This window comes from Marmota flaviventris, chromosome 3 (assembly GCF_047511675.1).
Source record: "Marmota flaviventris isolate mMarFla1 chromosome 3, mMarFla1.hap1, whole genome shotgun sequence".
NCBI classification, from domain to species: Eukaryota; Metazoa; Chordata; class Mammalia; order Rodentia; family Sciuridae; genus Marmota; species Marmota flaviventris.
The window spans coordinates 156656202-156675617 of record NC_092500.1 but is presented as its reverse complement, the minus strand read 5'-3'; the positions used below and the strand labels follow the sequence as shown (position 1 = coordinate 156675617).

General features: G+C 33.2%; 1 protein-coding gene across 8 annotated transcripts in view; it reads right to left on the bottom strand.

Annotated features, from left to right (window-relative positions):
- Nek1 (NIMA related kinase 1) overlaps positions 1-19416 on the bottom strand; it is a 167925-nt gene that overhangs the window by 66564 nt on the left and 81945 nt on the right. For 5 of the 8 annotated variants that reach the window (XM_071610527.1, XM_071610529.1, XM_071610532.1 and 2 more), the window contains 4 exons: positions 14177-14260; positions 13664-13747; positions 12899-12976; positions 12253-12348 (listed from right to left, as the gene is read on the bottom strand). In XM_071610527.1, coding sequence (XP_071466628.1) covers positions 12253-12348; positions 12899-12976; positions 13664-13747; positions 14177-14260 — 342 coding nt within the window. The remainder of the gene's footprint in view (positions 1-12252; positions 12349-12898; positions 12977-13663; positions 13748-14176; positions 14261-19416) is intronic. The other 3 variants (XM_071610530.1, XM_071610534.1, XM_071610533.1) reach the window with 1 other exon arrangement.

Sequence of the window (19416 nt, the reverse complement as noted above, 5' to 3'; positions counted from 1 at the left end):
GACAAAAATCTACTTCTTCTTTTTCTTTTTATTATTACTATTATTAAAAATGGTATAAATACAAACCAAAGATAATCAGATTTGGTACAAGTTGTGGTTTCTATTTAATTTTCTTCACACTATCATTGTACCCACAGAAACACACCTTGAGGCAGGAAGATCTCATATTCAAAGCCAGCCTCAGCTAAAGTGAGGTGCTAAGCATCTCAGTGAGACCCTGTCTCTAAATAAAATAAAAATAGAGCTGAGGATGTGGCTCAATTGTAGAGAACCCCTGAGTTCAATACCCGCCCCCATTTTTTTTTAAATGAAGAAAATGATCACATATTACCATTAAAATTTTACATTTTTTTTATTAAAAGCTATCTGGTTTCCATATATATGCTAACAACTAGTATACAGTCTGTGATCCAAGGTATCTGGTCCAATGTGTAAGACCAATTTATTGGTACTTTATAATTTTGGTTGACTTCCAGCAGCTTTCAACAAATGCTTATCCTCTATTCATCAAATTTATCTGGGTCAACTCAGCTGAACTAAGAACCTGAACTAAGGGGCACAGAAATTCAGACATGAACTCTAAACCAGAAAGCAGCAATAAACAGGTCATTCTACTACTAAAATTACTTAGTAACAAAACTTGGTCAGCTCTTGAAAATTTAAAGGTAGTTCAAGACATGGTGACCTCATCCTAAGCCAAGGTCATCCACATCACCAACTTATTAGAACTTGGGCCTTCTGTGTAAATAGCATGGATATTTCATTTATAACCACAACCTGAAGGCTGTTCAGTATCAACCAAATCTTGAGACAGAAGACACACTGTTAATTGTCAAAGAAAAAAATATTAAACATTCATTTAGAAGGTTGATCAAGCATGAAAAAATTTGAACATTATATTAACTAAACTAGCAAAACAAAACAGTTTCACACAAGATAAAAACATAACTGAAAAAAGAACTATTTTTTTTTTATAAAACCAACCACACAGCTAAATCTATATGCATTTCCCTGTAAGCAGTGTTTCAAAACTCATTTTTAAATATAACAACTTGTAAAAGGAATAAAATATTGACCTGAATGTTTCACAAATCAGGTTTTACTGGGGATTCAACCAGGTGCACTTAAACACTGACTCACTTCTGAACCCTTTTAATTTTGAGACAGGGTCTCGTTAAGTTCCTGAGGCTGTTCTTGAACTCATGATCCTCCTGCCTCAGCCTCCTAGGACTTACATCAGTTTTTTTCTTTTTTAATATTTATTTTTTAGTTGTAGTTGGACACAATATCTTTATTTATTTATTTTTATGTGGTGTTGAGGATCGAACCCAGGGCCTTGCATGTGCTAGGTGAGCGCTCTATGGCTGAGCCACAACCCCAGGCCTTTATCAAGTTTTTAAAAATGCTTTAGATGCTTTTTCATTTCCTACCAGTTTTACCACAGGTTCATAAATTTAAGACATTTCCACATTATTTATATCTACAAAAGGATTTTAATTATCACTGTAAAACTGTTTCTATTTCATGTGTCAGTTTTACAATGTGCTGAAAATTAACCACCAGTGCCACCAAATGGCAAAACGTAAAATTTCACCAAAATGTGGGGCCAGGTTACATGATACTACAAGTTTACTTACTCTTGAAGCACAGAACAATAAATACTATTTCATCTTTATATGCTGACTTATTTAAGTATTTAATAATGTATGTTAAAAATATTAATATGGCCTGATTTCATATTTTGAATTTATAATAATTTCACACATAGTTTTATATAGCCTAAAACTGTCATAGCCAAATTTTATCAAATTGAAATTTTATGTCTCAAACCCTCTGTGAAGAACCAATTCAGGTTGAATATTCCAAATCCGAAAATTCAAAATCCAGTTAAAAAAAAATTCACACCTGACTTCATGGGATGGGTTGTAGTCAAATATACAACATTATTAAAAAATATTGTACTAAATTACATCAGGTATAAGGTGTATGTGAAATATAAATGAATTTTGTGTTTATACTTGAATCCCACCCTAAGATGTCTCATTATACATATGCAAATATTCTAAAATCCCCTAAAATTTGAAATCTGAAATCCTTCTTGTCTCAAGTATTTTGGATAAAGGATACTTAACCTATAGTATAAAAGTATTTTTAAGTGAACAATTTTTCTGAATTAATATTGCTATAATACTTATATAAGAATATTTAAGAACAATTCAAAGTAGACCTAAGTGGGAAAGTATGTCCACCACAAAGGAATCCTTAGAGAGAATGCAAAGCCTTAAAAATAGGACAAAAAGAACTAGAAATGAAATACTCAAGAAAGAGGTATATGCAATTAGAAAGGAACTTATCATATTCAAAATAGTCTCCGACCTAAAACCAAAATAGGATTTCCCTGATTCTACTTTTCACTGAATTTTAATTTCAAAATACATTGCTGCTTGTTTGTTTTGTTTGTTTATTTTGCCAGGGATTGAACTCAGGAGCCTTGCACATGCTAGTCTACTGTTCTACCACTGCACTGCTACCCTTCAAAAAACCTGAATCTATCTTCCTTAATTGTACTACTCATAATATGAGCATACATGCTAGCTAAGAAAAGCAACACTAAGCCAGGCATAGTGGCACACACCTGTAATCCCAGCAGCTCTGGAGGCTGAGGCAGGAGGATGGCAAGTTTCTTCAACTTAGCAAGGCCCTAAGCAACTCAGCAAGATCTTGTTTCAAAATTTAAAAAAAAAGTAAAGAGCTAGTGATGTGGCTCAGTGGTTTATGTGACCATGGGTTCATTCCCTGGTACTAAATAAATAAATAAATAAATAAAATTTAAAGGCAGAGAAAAGTGTCAAATGGCATATGAGGGAATCTCTATTAAATTATTAGAAGATTTCTCAGAAGAAACTTTTTAGACTGAAGAACAAAACTGACAGTCAAAAATACTATCGGCAAAGTTAACCTACAGAAATGAAGTAAAAGTCTTTCCTAGACAAGCAAAACTTGAATGAATTCATCATTACTAGGCTTTCCTTACAAGAGTTTTAAGGAAGTTCTTCAACCAGAAATCACAAGTCAATAATTACTAACATAAAAACATATGTATAAAACTCACTGGTGGAGGTAAATTCACAGTCAAATTAAAAATACTCCATTACCGGGCTGGGGTTGTGGCTCAGAGGTAGAGTGCTTGCCTAGCATGTGTGAGGCACTGGGTTTGATCCTCAGCACCACATAAAAATAAAATAATGGTATTGAGTTCACCTATAACTAAAAAATAAATGTTTTTAAAAAAACTCCATTACAATAATGATAGTGTGTAAAATAGTTATTAAATATATAAGATGCTTTATGTAAGCCTCTTGATAATCACAATGTAAAAAACTATAGCAGATATACAAATAAGAAAGAGAAAGAAGCCAATGCATAGTATTATAGAAAATCACCAAATTTCAAAGGTAGATAAGAATAAAGAAAGGATTTCAAAAAAAAAAAAACACCTTAAAAATACTAGGACTAAGTTCTTATTTAGCAATAATAACCTTGAACATAAATGGATTAAACTCTATAATTCAAGGACAAGGAGTGGAAGAATGAATTAAAAAAAAAAAAAAAAAAGATCCAACTATATGCTGCCAAAAAGTAACTTACCTGAGCTTTGACTGAAAGTAAAAAAAATAGAAGATAGTCCATGCAAACAGTAACTAAAAGACAGGAGGGGTGGTTATACTTAGATAAATTAGACTTCAAGTCAAGATGGGCATTAGACAAGGCTATTGTTTAACAATAAAAGGATCAATTCATCAAAAGGACATAACAATTGTAAAAATATATAAATGTGTATGTGTGTGTGTGTGTGTGTGTGTGTGTGTGTATCCCCAACACTAGAGCAACTATACATACAAAGCAAATATTAATGGACATAAGGGGAGATATAGATAGTAATACAATACTAGGGCACATCAATACCCCACTTTCATTCAGACAAGAAAAGATTTTACACCATTTTTCAGTGCCTAGATAACAAAAAATTTCAAGGGTTTTTCTCTTGTACTGTATAATAAGTATATAAATGTTCTTGAATGTTGGATGGGTGTAATGGGGCCAGTGCAGTCTTTAACTAGTAGAGAACCTTGGCTCCAAATGGTCATTTGAGAACACTGAATTAATGCCACTGCACAGTTGCCCAATAAAAATATATATAATAAAGAATGTAAAGTGCTTTTTCAAAGATGAATCAGTGGTTGACATAATTTGAAAAAAAGGTATATGCATTTGTTGAAATATAACTCTAAGAGTGCTTCCAGAGGTGACCCTACTCCCTCATAATCACTACTATCACCATGTGTGCAACTTATGTTCCTGTTGCTTAGGGAAAGTTCATTTTTGTGAGGAAAATCATCAGAGTACAGACTTTGAAACAGAGGCTCTAAGTTTAAGTGAAATAGTGATTCTTTCTGATGTATTTGAATCCTTTGATATTAAATAGACATATCTCTGGTAGTACATTATCACCCAGTAACAGCTGATATAGGGAGCATGGTTGCAAACTGAACTCAGGATGTTTCTCTTTAAGTGAATTAGAATGATGGCAAGACAAAGGATAAGAGTATTCTGAGGTAGCCAGGAAGGAGGAGGCTGCCCATCCTGGAAGAAGCCTTATAGGCAATAAATGGGAAGTCTGAAGAATGGTACAAAGATATAAATAGAAATAAAATAAGCAAAAAAGTTAAATAAAGAAGAAACTCACCATATTCAAAATATAGTTTCTGACCTAAAGAAGGAACAGAGTTCCACAGATATGTTGCCTGAATTGATGCTATGAAATATGCAAATTTGGCCCTATGCTATAATAACTTAGATGAAAAAGAAGGTATAGAGATATATTTATATACATATTATACAGTATAAGATGCAGAACTACAATTTAGGGATACTGATGGAAGTGTTGAGCACAAATGAGAACAAGAAGGTAAAGAAATGAAGCAGTAAACCCAACAGATTATGAACATGGCTAAATGAACACATGTATGTTTACCCTTACACAGTGGTTATAATATTGTTGAATGAGCAGGAAAATGAGAAGTTTAACAAGGAAGCCTGTTTGGTGAGTTGCTCTTTAGAAAACTATTATACAAGACACACTTAAAACCACATTTAAATGTGTGTGTGGGGGCAATGTTTCTTCCTACCAAGAGCAGATTTTAGGAAAGAAATATAAGTTCATGCAGCATAACTTTTGAGTCATTCCAGTGAGTGCATGACTGGAGAAAAGGAAACAACTCCCTTTGACAAACTGGCCAAACCAATATGCCACAAGCCAATCACAGAATGAACTAAGACCCAGTGATTCATTCTACTTTGAGGGAGTACAGGTAACACAGTAAATCGAGTAGAGTATACAGGCCTGCTGCCAAAACAGGGCCTGGGCATGCACAATGATGAAGTAGATATGAAGTGGATGATTCAGTCTCCAAGACTACGGGGTATCACATAAGCAAAGCCATGTGGGCTATTATCTAATACTTTGATTCACACCACAATCATTATGCTAAAGAGTTCACATTTTTAAAATAAAATTGAACTGCACTGAGTATAAGCGCATCATATTTAAATGGATAAAGTGATATCTCAATTCCTTTCATGGGTTATATAGAATGCAAAAGTGCCTTATTAAAGACTAAACTAAAATCTATAAAGGGGAGTTGGGTACCATGGTGCACAATTTATAACACCAGCTATCTGTAAGCTTGAGGCAGGAGGATCACAAGTTTGAGGCCAGCTTGGTCAACTTAGCAAGACCCTGACTCAAAAAAAAAAATTAAAAAAAGGACTGGGGGCGTGGCTCACTGATAAAACACTCCTACTATCACAAAAAGAACAACAACTACAAGGGGCACTGGCCCTCAAAGTTTGCAATTGTGATATTGTAGCCGAATACAAGGATGATAGCAGTAGGCTTATCATGAGGAAAAAGCTAACTAACACACACACACACACACACAGAGTTTTACACTGATTGGTCTTAGTTATAGTCCTTGTCCACTTATTAACAAGGGCTGGGATGTTTCTGTTTCTTGTGCTTAACACATAATTCCAAGAGAATTAAAGCAGATTGTTTTCAACTGCTATATGTCACCAGAAGTGGATTCACAATTACCTTCTACATCAGGTTAAGTTCAAAAGGGATTTGGATATCAGGAGTAATTGCTGCTGACTGTGAAGAGAAATTATTTCTACTTTTGACAAATTTGGTTGCTATAACTTTCTCTTTGGAAAAAAGAGACAAATCATCACATTTATTATTTCATACTAATGCCCTATTCATATTATATCTGAAATAGGGGGAAGGAAAAATGAGGAGCATGACTAAAAACACTTTTCTAACAGCATGAGAATCTTTAAGTCAGGTAAAATTATGGTAAATGGGCAAGGAATAATCACTAGTAACTCTTAAGGAAAATGGGACCCTTGTTGCATTATTCAAGTATCATTCATGCCAAGTCTAAAGCTAAGGAAAGAAAAGTGGGAATAAGTTGAAAGGGAGTTCTCCACTGTTGGTTTATTAAAATCAAAGAGAAAATACAACTAGTAGAGGGTGGAGAACTCAGAACAGTCATCACCTAAAATTACTTTGAATAGGAATAAAAGAATGGATTGAAAAATTATTTGTCAACTTCTGAAACGGAAATGAGGAAAAACACTCCATTCACAATATCCTCAAAAAAAATAAAATACTTGGGAATCAACCTAACAAAAGAGGTGAAGGACTTATACAATGAAAACTACAAAACCCTAAAAAGAGAAGTAGAAGAAGATATTAGAAGATGGAAAAATATACCCTGTTCATGGATAGGCAGAACTAACATCATCAAAATGGCGATATTACCAAAAGTTCTCTATAGGTTTAATGCAATGCCAATCAAAATCCCAATGGCATTTCTTGTAGAAATAGATAAAGCAATCATGAAATTCATATGGAAAAATAAAAGACCAAGAATAGCAAAAGCAATTCTAAGCAGGAAGTGTGAATCAGGTGGTATAGCGATACCGGATTTAAAACTATATTACAGAGCAATAGTAACAAAAACAGCATGGTACTGGTACCAAAACAGGCGGGTGGACCAATGGTACAGAATAGAGGACACAGAGACTAATCCACAAAGCTACAGCTATCTTATATTTGATAAAGGAGCTAAAAGCATGCAATGGAGGAAGGATAGCATCTTCAACAAATGGTGTTGGGAAAACTGGAAATCCATATGCAACAAAATGAAACTGAATCCCCTCCTCTCGCCATGCACAAAAGTTAACTCAAAGTGGATCAAGGAGCTAGATATCAAATCAGAGACTCTACGTCTGATAGAAGAAAAAGTTGGCTCCGATCTACATATTGTGGGGTCAGGCTCCAAATTCCTTAATAGGACACCCATAGCACAAAAGTTAATAACAAGAATCAACAAATGGGACCTACTTAAACTGAAAAGTTTTTTCTCAGCAAGAGAAACAATAAGAGAGGTAAATAGGGAGCCTACATCATGGGAACAAATTTTTACCCCTCACACTTCAGATAGAGCCCTAATATCCAGAGTATACAAAGAACTCAAAAAATTAAACAATAAGAAAACAAATAACCCAATCAACAAATGGGCCAAGGACCTGAACAGACACTTCTCAGAGGAGGACATACAATCAATCAACAAGTACATGAAAAAATGCTCACCATCTCTAGCAGTCAGAGAAATGCAAATCAAAACCACCCTAAGATACCATCTCACTCCAGTAAGATTGGCAGCCATTATGAAGTCAAACAACAACAAGTGCTGGAGAGGATGTGGGGAAAAAGGTACTCTTGTACATTGCTGGTGGGACTGCAAACTGGTGCGGCCAATTTGGAAAGCAGTATGGAGATTCCTGGGAAAGCTGGGAATGGAACCACCATTTGACCCAGCTATTGCCCTTCTCGGACTATTCCCTGAAGACCTTAAAAGAGCGTACTACAGGGATACTGCTACATCGATGTTCATAGCAGCACAATTCACAATTGCTAGACTGTGGAACCAACCCAGATGCCCTTCAATAGATGAATGGATAAAAAAAAATGTGGCATTTATACACAATGGAGTATTATACAGCACTAAAAAATGACAAAATCATGGAATTTGCAGGGAAATGGATGGCACTAGAGCAGATTATGCTTAGTGAAGCTAGCCAATCCCTAAAAAACAAATACCAAATGTCTTCTTTGATATAATGAGAGCAACTAAGAACAAAGCAGGGAGGAAGAGCAGGAAGAAAAGATTAACATTAAACAGATACATGAGGTGGGAGGGAAAGGGAGAGAAAAGGGAAATTGCATGGTAATGGAGGGAGATCCTCATTGTTATACAAAATTACATATAAGAGGTTGTGAGGGGAATGGGAAAATAAATAAGGAGAGAAATGAATTACAGTAGATGGGGTAGAGAGAGAAGATGGGAGGGGAGGGGAGGGGAGATAGTAGAGGATAGGAAAGGTAGCAGAATACAACAGTTACTAATAGGGCATTATGTAAAAATGTAGATGTGTAACCGACGTGATTCTGCAATCTGTATTTGGGGTAAAATTGGGAGTTCAAAACCCACCTGAATCAAATGTATGAAATATGATATGTCAAGAGCTTTGTAATGTTTTGAACAACCAATAAAAAAAAAATTATTTGTCTTATTTCTCACTTTTGGAGTTCTGACTCTTTCACATATATCATTTTTTATAACAGATTCTTTTTCTTTGGCAATTTTGTAAGAAAAGAATCTCCCTGTATATTACATCAATGAGTAGATTCAGAAGAAACATATTAATTTAACAGGTATTAAAAAAATCACTTGGTAGGATTACAAAACATACTCTGATTAAAAACTGTCACGATGTGACATAAACATGCTTACTATCTTACTTCACATAATGCTATTATGAACAATTCCCAATAAAGAAAGGAATAAAATATTATACCTATTACTACATAATATTATCCTGGAAATTCTGGCAAATTCAGTAAGAAGCAAAATGGTAATAAAAGACACACCTTATAAAGAGCAGGGAAAATTCCATAAGAATACAGACTTTGACATTAAGCAGACCCAGGTTCAAGTCCTTCATCTGCCCTTACTGGAAATGTGACTTCATATCATCATCTTTTCTATATCTGCTTTGTAAAGTTGTAAAGATTAAACAAAGCAACATGATGATTATAATGAACCTAACATACTATAAATAATAAGTTGGAAGAACTGTTATCTGATGTCTAACATGACCATTTGCCAATGAGATAGCTGCATGCTAAATAAAGACTCAGAAAATCAACTGAAAATTGGTAGAAAAGGAAGAATCACAGCATAAAAGATAAGCAAAACCCTAAAATTTCTCCAAATATTAGTACTATTCTCTTAGGGGAGGAAAAAAAAAAACTTTAAAAACGAGGCATGGAGGGACTAGGGTTGTGGCTCAGTGCTAGAGCACTTGCCTAGCACATGTGAGACACTGGGTTTCATCTTCAGCACCTTATGAAAATAAATAAATAAAACAAAGGTATTGTGTCCATCTATAACTTAAAAAAAAGATTTTATGACATGTAATTATAAAATATTTAGAAATAATCTTTGTAAGACATACAACAGATATGTATAAAATGACCAAAATTGTGTTGATATAAAAGAAACAATGAATAAGGGTACAAATTTAATGTGTTTCTGGATAAACTATTGTCAACATACCAGTACTTATCATGTTAAAAGTAATACCAACAAAAATTCCAAAAAGGAATAAAATTTATCTTAAAATATATAAAAATTAAAACATATTCTGAGAAGACTCAGAGACAAACCCACACATCTACAGTTATCTGATCCTTGACAAAAGTACCAAAAACACAAGAGAAAACACAGCCTTTTAACAAATGGTACTGGGGCAACTGATTATCCACATGTAGAAGAATGAAACTAAACCCTATCTCTCACCCCACAAAAAGTTCAATTCAAAATGGATCAAAGATGTAGGATTTAGAACAGAAACTATGCTACTCCTAGAAGAAAACATAAAGTCAACACTGTAGCATATAGTCACCGGCAATAACTTTCTAAAAAGGACAACTAAAGCTTAGGAAATAATGTCAAGAGTTAATAAATGAGATGGGACCAAGTTAAAAAAGATTCTACACTGAAAATAAAACAATTAGGAACTTAAAGACAAAATCTACAGAATGGGAGAAAATCTTTGCTAGCTATTCTTCGGACACAAAATTAATATCTAGAATATATAAAGAACTCAAAAAACTTAACATCAAATACCCAAATAACCCAATTAATAAGTGGGCAAATGAATTAAACAGTCACTTCTCAAAAGAAGAAATAAAAATGGCCAACAAATATATGAAAAAATGCTCAATATCATTAGCAAATAGGGAAATGCAAATCAAAACTACCCTGAGATTCCATCTTATACCAGTCAGAATGGCAATCATCAAGAATAAAAATAATAATAAATACTGGAGAGGATATGGAGGACAAGGAACACTTTAACACTTCTAGTGGGATTGCAAATGAGCACAACCACTATGGAAATCAGTATGGAGGTTCTTCAAACAACTAGATATGGAACCACCACATGACCCAGCCATATCACTCCTCTGTATTTATCCTAAAAATTTAAAGTCATCATACTATAGGGATACACATATGTATATTCATGTTTCGAGTGGCATAATTCACAATGGCTAAACTGTAGATAAAGAAAAGTGGTATATACACACAAGACAATTTTATTTAGCCATAAAGAAAAATGAAATCATGTCATTTGTAGAAAAATGGATGGTACTAGAGACTGTTACAAAATAAGCCAAACTCAAAAGGTCAAGGGTTATAAGTTTTCTCTCAACTATGAAAGCGAGAGAGGAAAGAGGAAAAGAAAGGGACCAGAGGGAAGAGAAAAGTGCTAGGGAGTGATACTGACCAAATTATATTGATGTATTATTGCATGAGTGTATGAATAAGTAACAATAAATCTCAACATGTACAACTATAATGTACCAATAAATATGTGGAAGAAAAAAAAGCCCACCAAAAAAGACAAGGCCAAAACACATATTCTGAGTCTCTAATACAATAAGATTCTGATAGAACAAGCAAATAGAGTAAAAAAAGTAGAAGAGAAAGCCCCCCCAAAATACCTTGCTGCACATATACTATGGGTTAATTTTCTAGTGTATATGAGAATCTAACAAATTTTAAAGTAGCATTCTAAATAAGTGGCAGAAAGAAGGTGTCATCATTACATGATGATGGGACTTTACTATTTGGAAATATGTAAATAAAAAATTAAATAAAGTTGTCACCTCAAATCAAATCCTAAAAAAACTTCCTAAAAGATTATCCTTAAATCTGAAAGAGAGAAAAAAAACAGATAAGAATTAGAATTAAAAAAAATAGAAAAAAAGGAATTAAAAAATTTTATAATACTGATTTCCAACACAGTAGCAAACAGAAGAACAATAAAATAAGCAGGATTAAGAATATGAGTTAAATCTTACATGCTCAGACTGTGGAACCAACCTAGATGCCGTTCAATAGACGAATGGATAAAAAAAATGTGGCAGTTATACACAATGGAGTATTACTCTGCATTAAAAAAATGACAAAATCATAGAATTTGCAGGGAAATGGATGGCATTAGAACAGATTATGCTAAGTGAAGCTAGCCAATCCCTAAAAAATAAATGCTAAATATTTTCTTTGATATAAGGAGAGTAACTAAGAACAGAGTTGGGAGGAAGAGCATGAGAAGAAGATTAACATTAAACAGGGGTGAGAGGTGGGAGGGAAAAGGAAAGAGAAGGGAAATTGCATGGAAATGGAAGGAGACCCTCATGGTTATACAAAATTACATACAAGAGGAAGTGAGGGGAAAGGGGAAAAAAAAAACAAGGGGGAGAAATGAATTACAGTAGATGGGGTAGAGAGAGAAGATTGGAGGGGAGGAGATGGGGGATAGTAGAGGATAGGAAAGGCAGCAGAATACAACAGACACTAGTATAGCAATATGTAAAACAGTGGATGTGTAACCGATGTGATGCTGCAATCTGTATATGGGGTAAAAATGGGAGTCCATAACCCACTTGAATCAAAGTGTGAAATATGATTTGTCAAGAACTATGTAATGTTTTGAACAACCAACAATAAAAATTAAAGAAAAAAAAATCATAAATAAATAAATAAATCTTACATGCTCTTCCCACACTTTCTTTTCTCTTTCATATGCTTCCTTTCTCTTTCTCTCTAGTTGTTCTTTTAGTACAGCAGCACGTGCATTTGCTTGGGCCTGAAAATAAAGACAAAATTAGTTATCAGAAAGAGGACATGTGGTTTCCTTTCCATGCAAGTCTAAAAAGATACTGACTTATTAGCCACAAAGAAATGTGCATGTAAGCTCACTCTATATCCCCAATACCTTGAATCAGGCTTGACATACAGCAGGCCTGTCATACAAGCTCACTAAATATTTACTGAATTAAAATAAATGCAAGTACATTTGAATGGAAATTAAAATGTAAAAATATTTATTATATAAAATTTCATTTATCTTCAGAGAAATGGATAACTGTGTATTTCATTTTTAAGGTTACTGTTTTTTCTTTTTAGGATTACTTGTGTCATACTTTTACATATTTATGCCATGACTGTGATCAACTGTTATTCATAAATATGTTATACACAGAAAAACACTGTATTTCAAAAACCAATTAGTAAAAGATGAAGTGGAAAGAAAAATTAAAGCAAATGAATAATGTGTTCTAACTATGAAAAACATAGGAACATAACTTTCTATTTCAATTTTCTATAGAAAGTGCAACATTATTTCTAGTCTATACCTTAAGTGATTCAATTTTTTTGCGCCTCAAATCAGCTTCCTCACTTCCTTCTTGTCCTTTGGAATTATCTGTTTCTTTCTACAAAATAAGTAGATAAGCATACCACTTAGGACAAAACCATCAAGTTCAGTGCAGAGCTCCATGACAGATAACATGAATACTGACATTTAAAAATGGGAAATCATTCAACGCTGTTAATTTTCTCCCAAAGCTGAAAATGAATTCTCACAACTATCAATCCTGTAGACAACTGAACAAAATGTTAAAAACAGAATGATATAAAATGTACTTTAATCCTTGGAAGGATAGTGGATAATTCTGTTCTCTCAGAATTCCTCTGCAAAAAAAAAAAAAAATGTTCTTATCAATTTAAAATCATATAAATAAGACTTACTTTATTCCCTGAACAACTGTGTGTGTGTGTGTGTGTGTGTGTGTGTGTGTGTGTTGCTGGGGATTGAACCAAGGGCCTTGTATGTGCAAGGCAAGCATTCTACCAACAGAGCTATATCCCCAGCCCGGAACAACTTTTATGTTCACTGTATTCATCTTTTTGTTGTTGTTGTTGTTATTGGCATAGCATTTCTAATATTAAACTAATTTTAATCTAATCTAATGATTAATAATATCATTCAGTTACTTTTTATTTATTTTTTTTATGGCAGTGCTAGGATTTGAACTCAAGGCCTCAAGCATGGTAGGTAAGTGTGCTACCACTGAGTTATGTTCCCATCCTCGATTACTTTGTATAAAGTCTCAAACTACCTTTTCACCACGAAGTCTGGCTTTAATCTGCTGGCGCTCATTGAAATTCTGTAGTCTTATTTGCCTCAGTCTTGCCAGATAAACCTACAAAGAAGAAAAACACACAACATATTCATGTAAAAGAAAAACTATTAACATTTTTACTGCTAAAAAATTTATAATTCAAGGGAAAGTGTTAATCTGAATATAAGAAATAAAAGTTCTGAAATCTGGTTAACAGAAATGTAATATTAGCTTTCAAGAGTTTAATTTAGAGCAATTTATTTCTGAAAAGAAAGAAATATAATTACAAATTTTTAATTTGATCAAAAGAAAAAAATTAAGCTTACAAGACTGAATAACAGTTATGAGGCAAAATTATGACACAGCATGAAGTTAAATTATAGTAACAGGTCCCTATAAACTTACAAAATCTTTAAACAATTGTTAAGAATTTAAACCATGCAAGAAAAGGAGGCAATAAACTCAAAAAATGGCTGTGTGATGGAGGTAGCGAACATGCGGGAAGCATACCTCTTCCTCTTTGTTTCTTGGCTTCCCTCCTCTTGAAGAGCTGGACCTGCCTCCATACATAGCTGCCAGGTTTTGCAGGATTCCCTGTTTATCATTTAATGTACTAAGTTTAAAGAATGACTAAGGCTATGCCATCATCTTACCTATGATTAGCCATGTGCCACTTAATTTCCTTTGGGCAAATACTGACCATTTCTAGCTGCTAAACTCTAATAAAAATTGTGGCATTTTCCTATATCAATTTAGCAAATATATTTAATGAGAAGTGAAAAAAGCAATTAAGTCTCAAATATAATTATTCAAAACAGAGACCAGTTGTTTTTATTACTCACTTAAGAGGGTTTTGGAACTGCTTTAGAGTTAGGTAAACACCAAATCGATTTTTTCCTCTAAAAAAGACCCAATTCATTTCTTTATGTCTGTGAATCAATTTCTCACACATGCACAAATATTTGAGCTTACTGTTCTTGAATTCAACAAATGTGTTGTATATTAAAAAATGAAATTCTGAATCATGATTAGTAATGAAATCTGGTAAAATGAAACTTTTTGGTCTCAGTCATGTCCTGTTACTATTCTGGAAATTATCATACCCAGGCACAAGCTTACTTACTTTTGGCTATAATTTACCACTAATGTGAAATTATCTTTTTAGAAATTACTAATATTCTTCAGTAAAACTATCAGATTGTCAAATTATTTACTCTTTTTTTTTTTTAGCATGCAAGTGTGCTTCAAGATTCTCCCCCCAAATTCTTAGTCCTACTTCTCATCAGCTTGTTGTACTTTTCTATGCTTATACATCTCCCTTTTCCTGATGGCTGTTTGATTTAACCCCCTGAAATCTAGTTTCCGATCCATGATTCTGAAAAAATTTTAAGGTCACCAATCACTCAGAAGTGATTTAAATGGAGTCTGTTGAGACATTTTTGCACTTATTTCCACTGAAAAACTGTTTTGACTGAATCCATTAAATTGAGTATATAATACTTTTCTCTTATAACAATATATATTCACTGTAGAAAATTTATAAAATAAGGAATTGTGAATCATTTATAATTCTAATATCTGAGAACCTGTAATTTAAAGACATTCTAAATTTCCTTTTATTCATATGTATGAATGTATATGTATTTTAACAAAAACTAGGATTTTACTATTTTTATTAATGTTATATTCTTTTTCCATATTCAATTAATACTTCTTATAAAAATTACTCTTAAATTACTAAACACTATTCACAATATTCTACTTAATAAATATTCTGTAATTCACATGTTTTTAAGAAAAAGTCTATCTTTCAGTATTTATAACAGCAATCTCTCCTAGGTTCCTCTATCTTTGCTGATTTTCACAGGCATTTTTTTGTTTTTTCTTTCTTGGCTCCTTGCTAAATGTCACTGTTTTCTTGAGTTTCATTCTCTGGTCCTTCTCTTCTCATCCCCAGATTTTAACATATGTTGCTGATTCCCAAAACTAAATCAATCTCCCACCCAGCTACTCAAGAGGCTCGGTCAGGATGAGGCCTCTGGGGAATACAGAAGGCCCTGTCTCAAAATACCACCATCAAAACAAAATTTCATAGTGCTTTTTCTTCTGAATTATAGAACTTGGAGTTTACTAAACTGTCATCTGGACATTCCACTTTTATGTAGCAAAGATACCTCAAACAATTTACAAACCTGACTTTTTAATCCACTTTTCTTTTTTTACTATATTTTTTTATTCCTAGCTTATGCTAAGCCACATGAATCAGCAAGATAGGAGTTATCTTTTCCTCTTTCGTACCAACAATATACAAATGACTGCCACATTTCCAATCCGATCTCCTAATCCTCATAATTTATACCTTTAATTTCTGTCTTAGCTCAGGTTTTCTTCTTTTGTCTCCTGAATTTATAAAAAATTTTCCTAACTTAACATCTTACTTCTAGTCTCCCATCTCCAATCTATTCTTAAAAGATATTTGGAGTTACCTTTCTATAATTATTTTTCACACCAGGTCTCACATAAGTCTTTCAATGGTTCCCATTATTTTCAGACTTTAATCCATCTGTTGAATGGCAGATTCATCACTGTCCCTACTCAATCATAAATCCTACATTCTAGTCAAAAACCGTGTGTGTGTGTGTGTGTGTGTGTGTACACACATACATGCATACATACATATAATCTCACTGGTCATCTTAAAATGATTAACTCTACTCATCTTGCAAAACTCAAATCAAATATCCCCCTGAAAAGTTTTGCCAAAGCTTTCTGTAGTGAATCAAGTTGCCTCCCCTGACCTACATACCAATGTTTATGCAGACCTCTCACAGCAGTACTCATTAGCATAGTATACTATGACAGTTAAGAACATGGTCTAAAAAAAAAAAAAAAAAAAAAAGAACATGGTCTACAGACTATGAAGTCTATCCCATTCATGTTTTTGCCAATGGCAACCTTACGCAAAATTACTTAAACTTGCTAAGTCTGGGCATAGTAACAGCATGTACTTCAAGGACAATAAAGAGCAAAAAAAAAAAAAAAAAAAAAAAAAAAATTACTGTATGAGCATGTTCTGCCTTTTTCCTCTTGAGAAAACACTTTCAACTCACCCAGTCCACCCCACATTCAAGAAGGTCCTGGAATCAGCTTAACAGTTATTTGAGCTTTGGGGATATAGGTCAGAGTTGGGGAGGCAAAGGGAAATAAAAAATAGGCAGTAGTAGGTAATGATATGAGGTGAACTAAAAAGATATGGAAGTATCTACAGCGTTCTTGGAAGTGAGCTGAGTATTACTATGGACTTTATCTTTCTCAGTATTTGAGAAATAGAAGAATCTGAGTAACTTTGAAATTAAAAAAAAAGTGCTCCTTTTTCAGTTCATGTTCTTTATATCAAGTTCAAAAACTGCTTGGTCAATGGCCCTAAAATTATCTTCTGTCCCTTTTTTTTAAGAAGTTTTATGTTTTATATTAAAACCTGATTGAGAGCTGGGGTTATGGCTCACTGATCTACATACCTATGCTTTCACTAGTACTAGATTATGTTGATTACTATAGCTAGAAATCAATCTTAACATTAGGATCATTCCTTTTTTAAAACATAATTGTTTTTGTCCATTTTAGGACTAAAATTAATTTTATATGAATTTTATGTATTTGAGGGGTACTGGTAGAGCACTTGCCTAGCATGTGTGAGGCACTGGATTCAATTCTCAGCACCATATATAATAAAATAAAGGTCCATTGACAACTAAAAAGTATTAAAAAGAAACCTGATTATCAGTCTTGAGCTATTTTATAAGGTGTGAAGTTTAGCTCAAGGTTCTTCTTCTTTTAGCAATGGATGTCCAACTCCTTCAGCAATAATATTGGAAAGACTGCCCTTCTTCCACTGAAGTGCTTTTCTTTATGAAGAGCAAATCAGGCATATTTGTGTGGATATGCGCTAAGCTGTTCCACTGATCTACATACCTATGCTTTCACTAGTACTACATTATATTGATTACTATAGCTAGAAGTCAGCCTTAACATTAGGATCATTCCTCTTTTTTCATCACAATTTTTGTCCATTTTAAGGCCAAATTAAATTAATTTTATATAAATTTTATTTATTTGAGGGGTACTGATGATTGAACCCAGGGGCACTTAACCACTGAGCGCATCCCCAACCCTTTCTTATTTTTTAAGACAGGGTCTTATCAAGTTGTACATCTCCTGCCTCACCCTCCAGAGTTGCTTTGGTTGTAGGCATGCTCCATAGTACCTGGTTATCATATGAATTTTAGAACAAGCTTGTCTATATCTATTGAGAACTTCTGGAATTTTAAGAGTAATTACATTGAAGTTCCAGAGAAATTTAAGAAAAACTACCATTTTTACTGTGTGAAGTCTTCTAACTCATAAACACAGTAGGACTTTCCAAATTTTGTGATTCTTAGCGTCTGGGGTTGTGGCTCAGTGGTAGAGCGCTTGCCTAGCATGTGGGAGGCACTGGGTTCAATCCTCAGCATCATATAAAAATAAATAAATGTCTATCAACAACTAGAAGAATTTTTTTTAAATTGTGATTTTAATGTCACAAATCTTGCAGATATCTTGTTAGATTTTCTTTTTTCTTAATTTTGTCTGAAGTAGCTATAAGTAGGATTGCATTTTAAAAATCAGTTTCCACTCACTGTCAGTAAACAAATTCAATAGATTTTTTATCTTATAACTATAATTAATTCTTTTTATTTCTTGAATTTTAATAGAATTCTTGGAATTTTCTATGTAGATACTCGTTACTAAATAGCATTGATTTTATTTCTTCTTTTCAAATCTATGTTTTTCTTTTCCTTGCCTTATTGCAGGAACTAGAACCTATAGTATTATGACAAATAAGAGTGGTGAGAGCATACATCATTCCCTTTTCTGTGACTGTGGAGGGAAAGCATTCATCTTCTACTTGCAAGTATGATGTTATATTTAGGTTTTTTTGTAAATGCTTATTATGAGATTGAGGATGTTTCTATTTCTACTGTAAGAACTTTGATCATGAATAGGTGAATTTTGTCAAAAGATTTCCTTTATCAATTGATATATGATTTTTTTCTTCTTCAGCCTGTGGATACACTGGATCACACTGATTTTTCTAATACTGAAATAAACTTGTAATATCCTGACTAAATTCTACTTGGTTGTAGAGGGATTCAACTTACTAAAATTTTGTTTGGATTTTTTCATCTAAGTTCATGAGAAATAGTGATCTATATAGCTTCCATTTTCATGTTTGTTTGTTTGTTTGGGTGAGTCTGTTTGTCTTTATCTGTTTGTTTGTTTTTTGGGGTACGTCTCTTTCCACAGCTGAGAATGATTCACTACACTACTATTTTTTGAAAGACAACTTATAACTACATTGATTGGTGTTGTTCTTTGAATGTTTAGTAAAACATTCCACTCCAGTGAAAACATGAAGGCCTGAGAATTTCTTTTTCAAGAGCTTTAAAATCACAAATTAAGTTTTAAAAATAGTTATAGAGTTATTATCTATTTTTTGATAGTTTATGGCCTTTGAAAAATTGGTCATATTTGTTCTTAATTTGTTCTAAATTATTGAATTTATAAAGTTGGTTTTTATTATCCTTTTAATTGCTATAAGATCTGTGGTGACATCATTTGTTTTACCTCCAATACTGGTCATTTGTTTGTTTGTCTTTTTTTCATCTTTGTTAATCTTGCTAGAAATTTATCATTTTTACTCCTATTTTTCT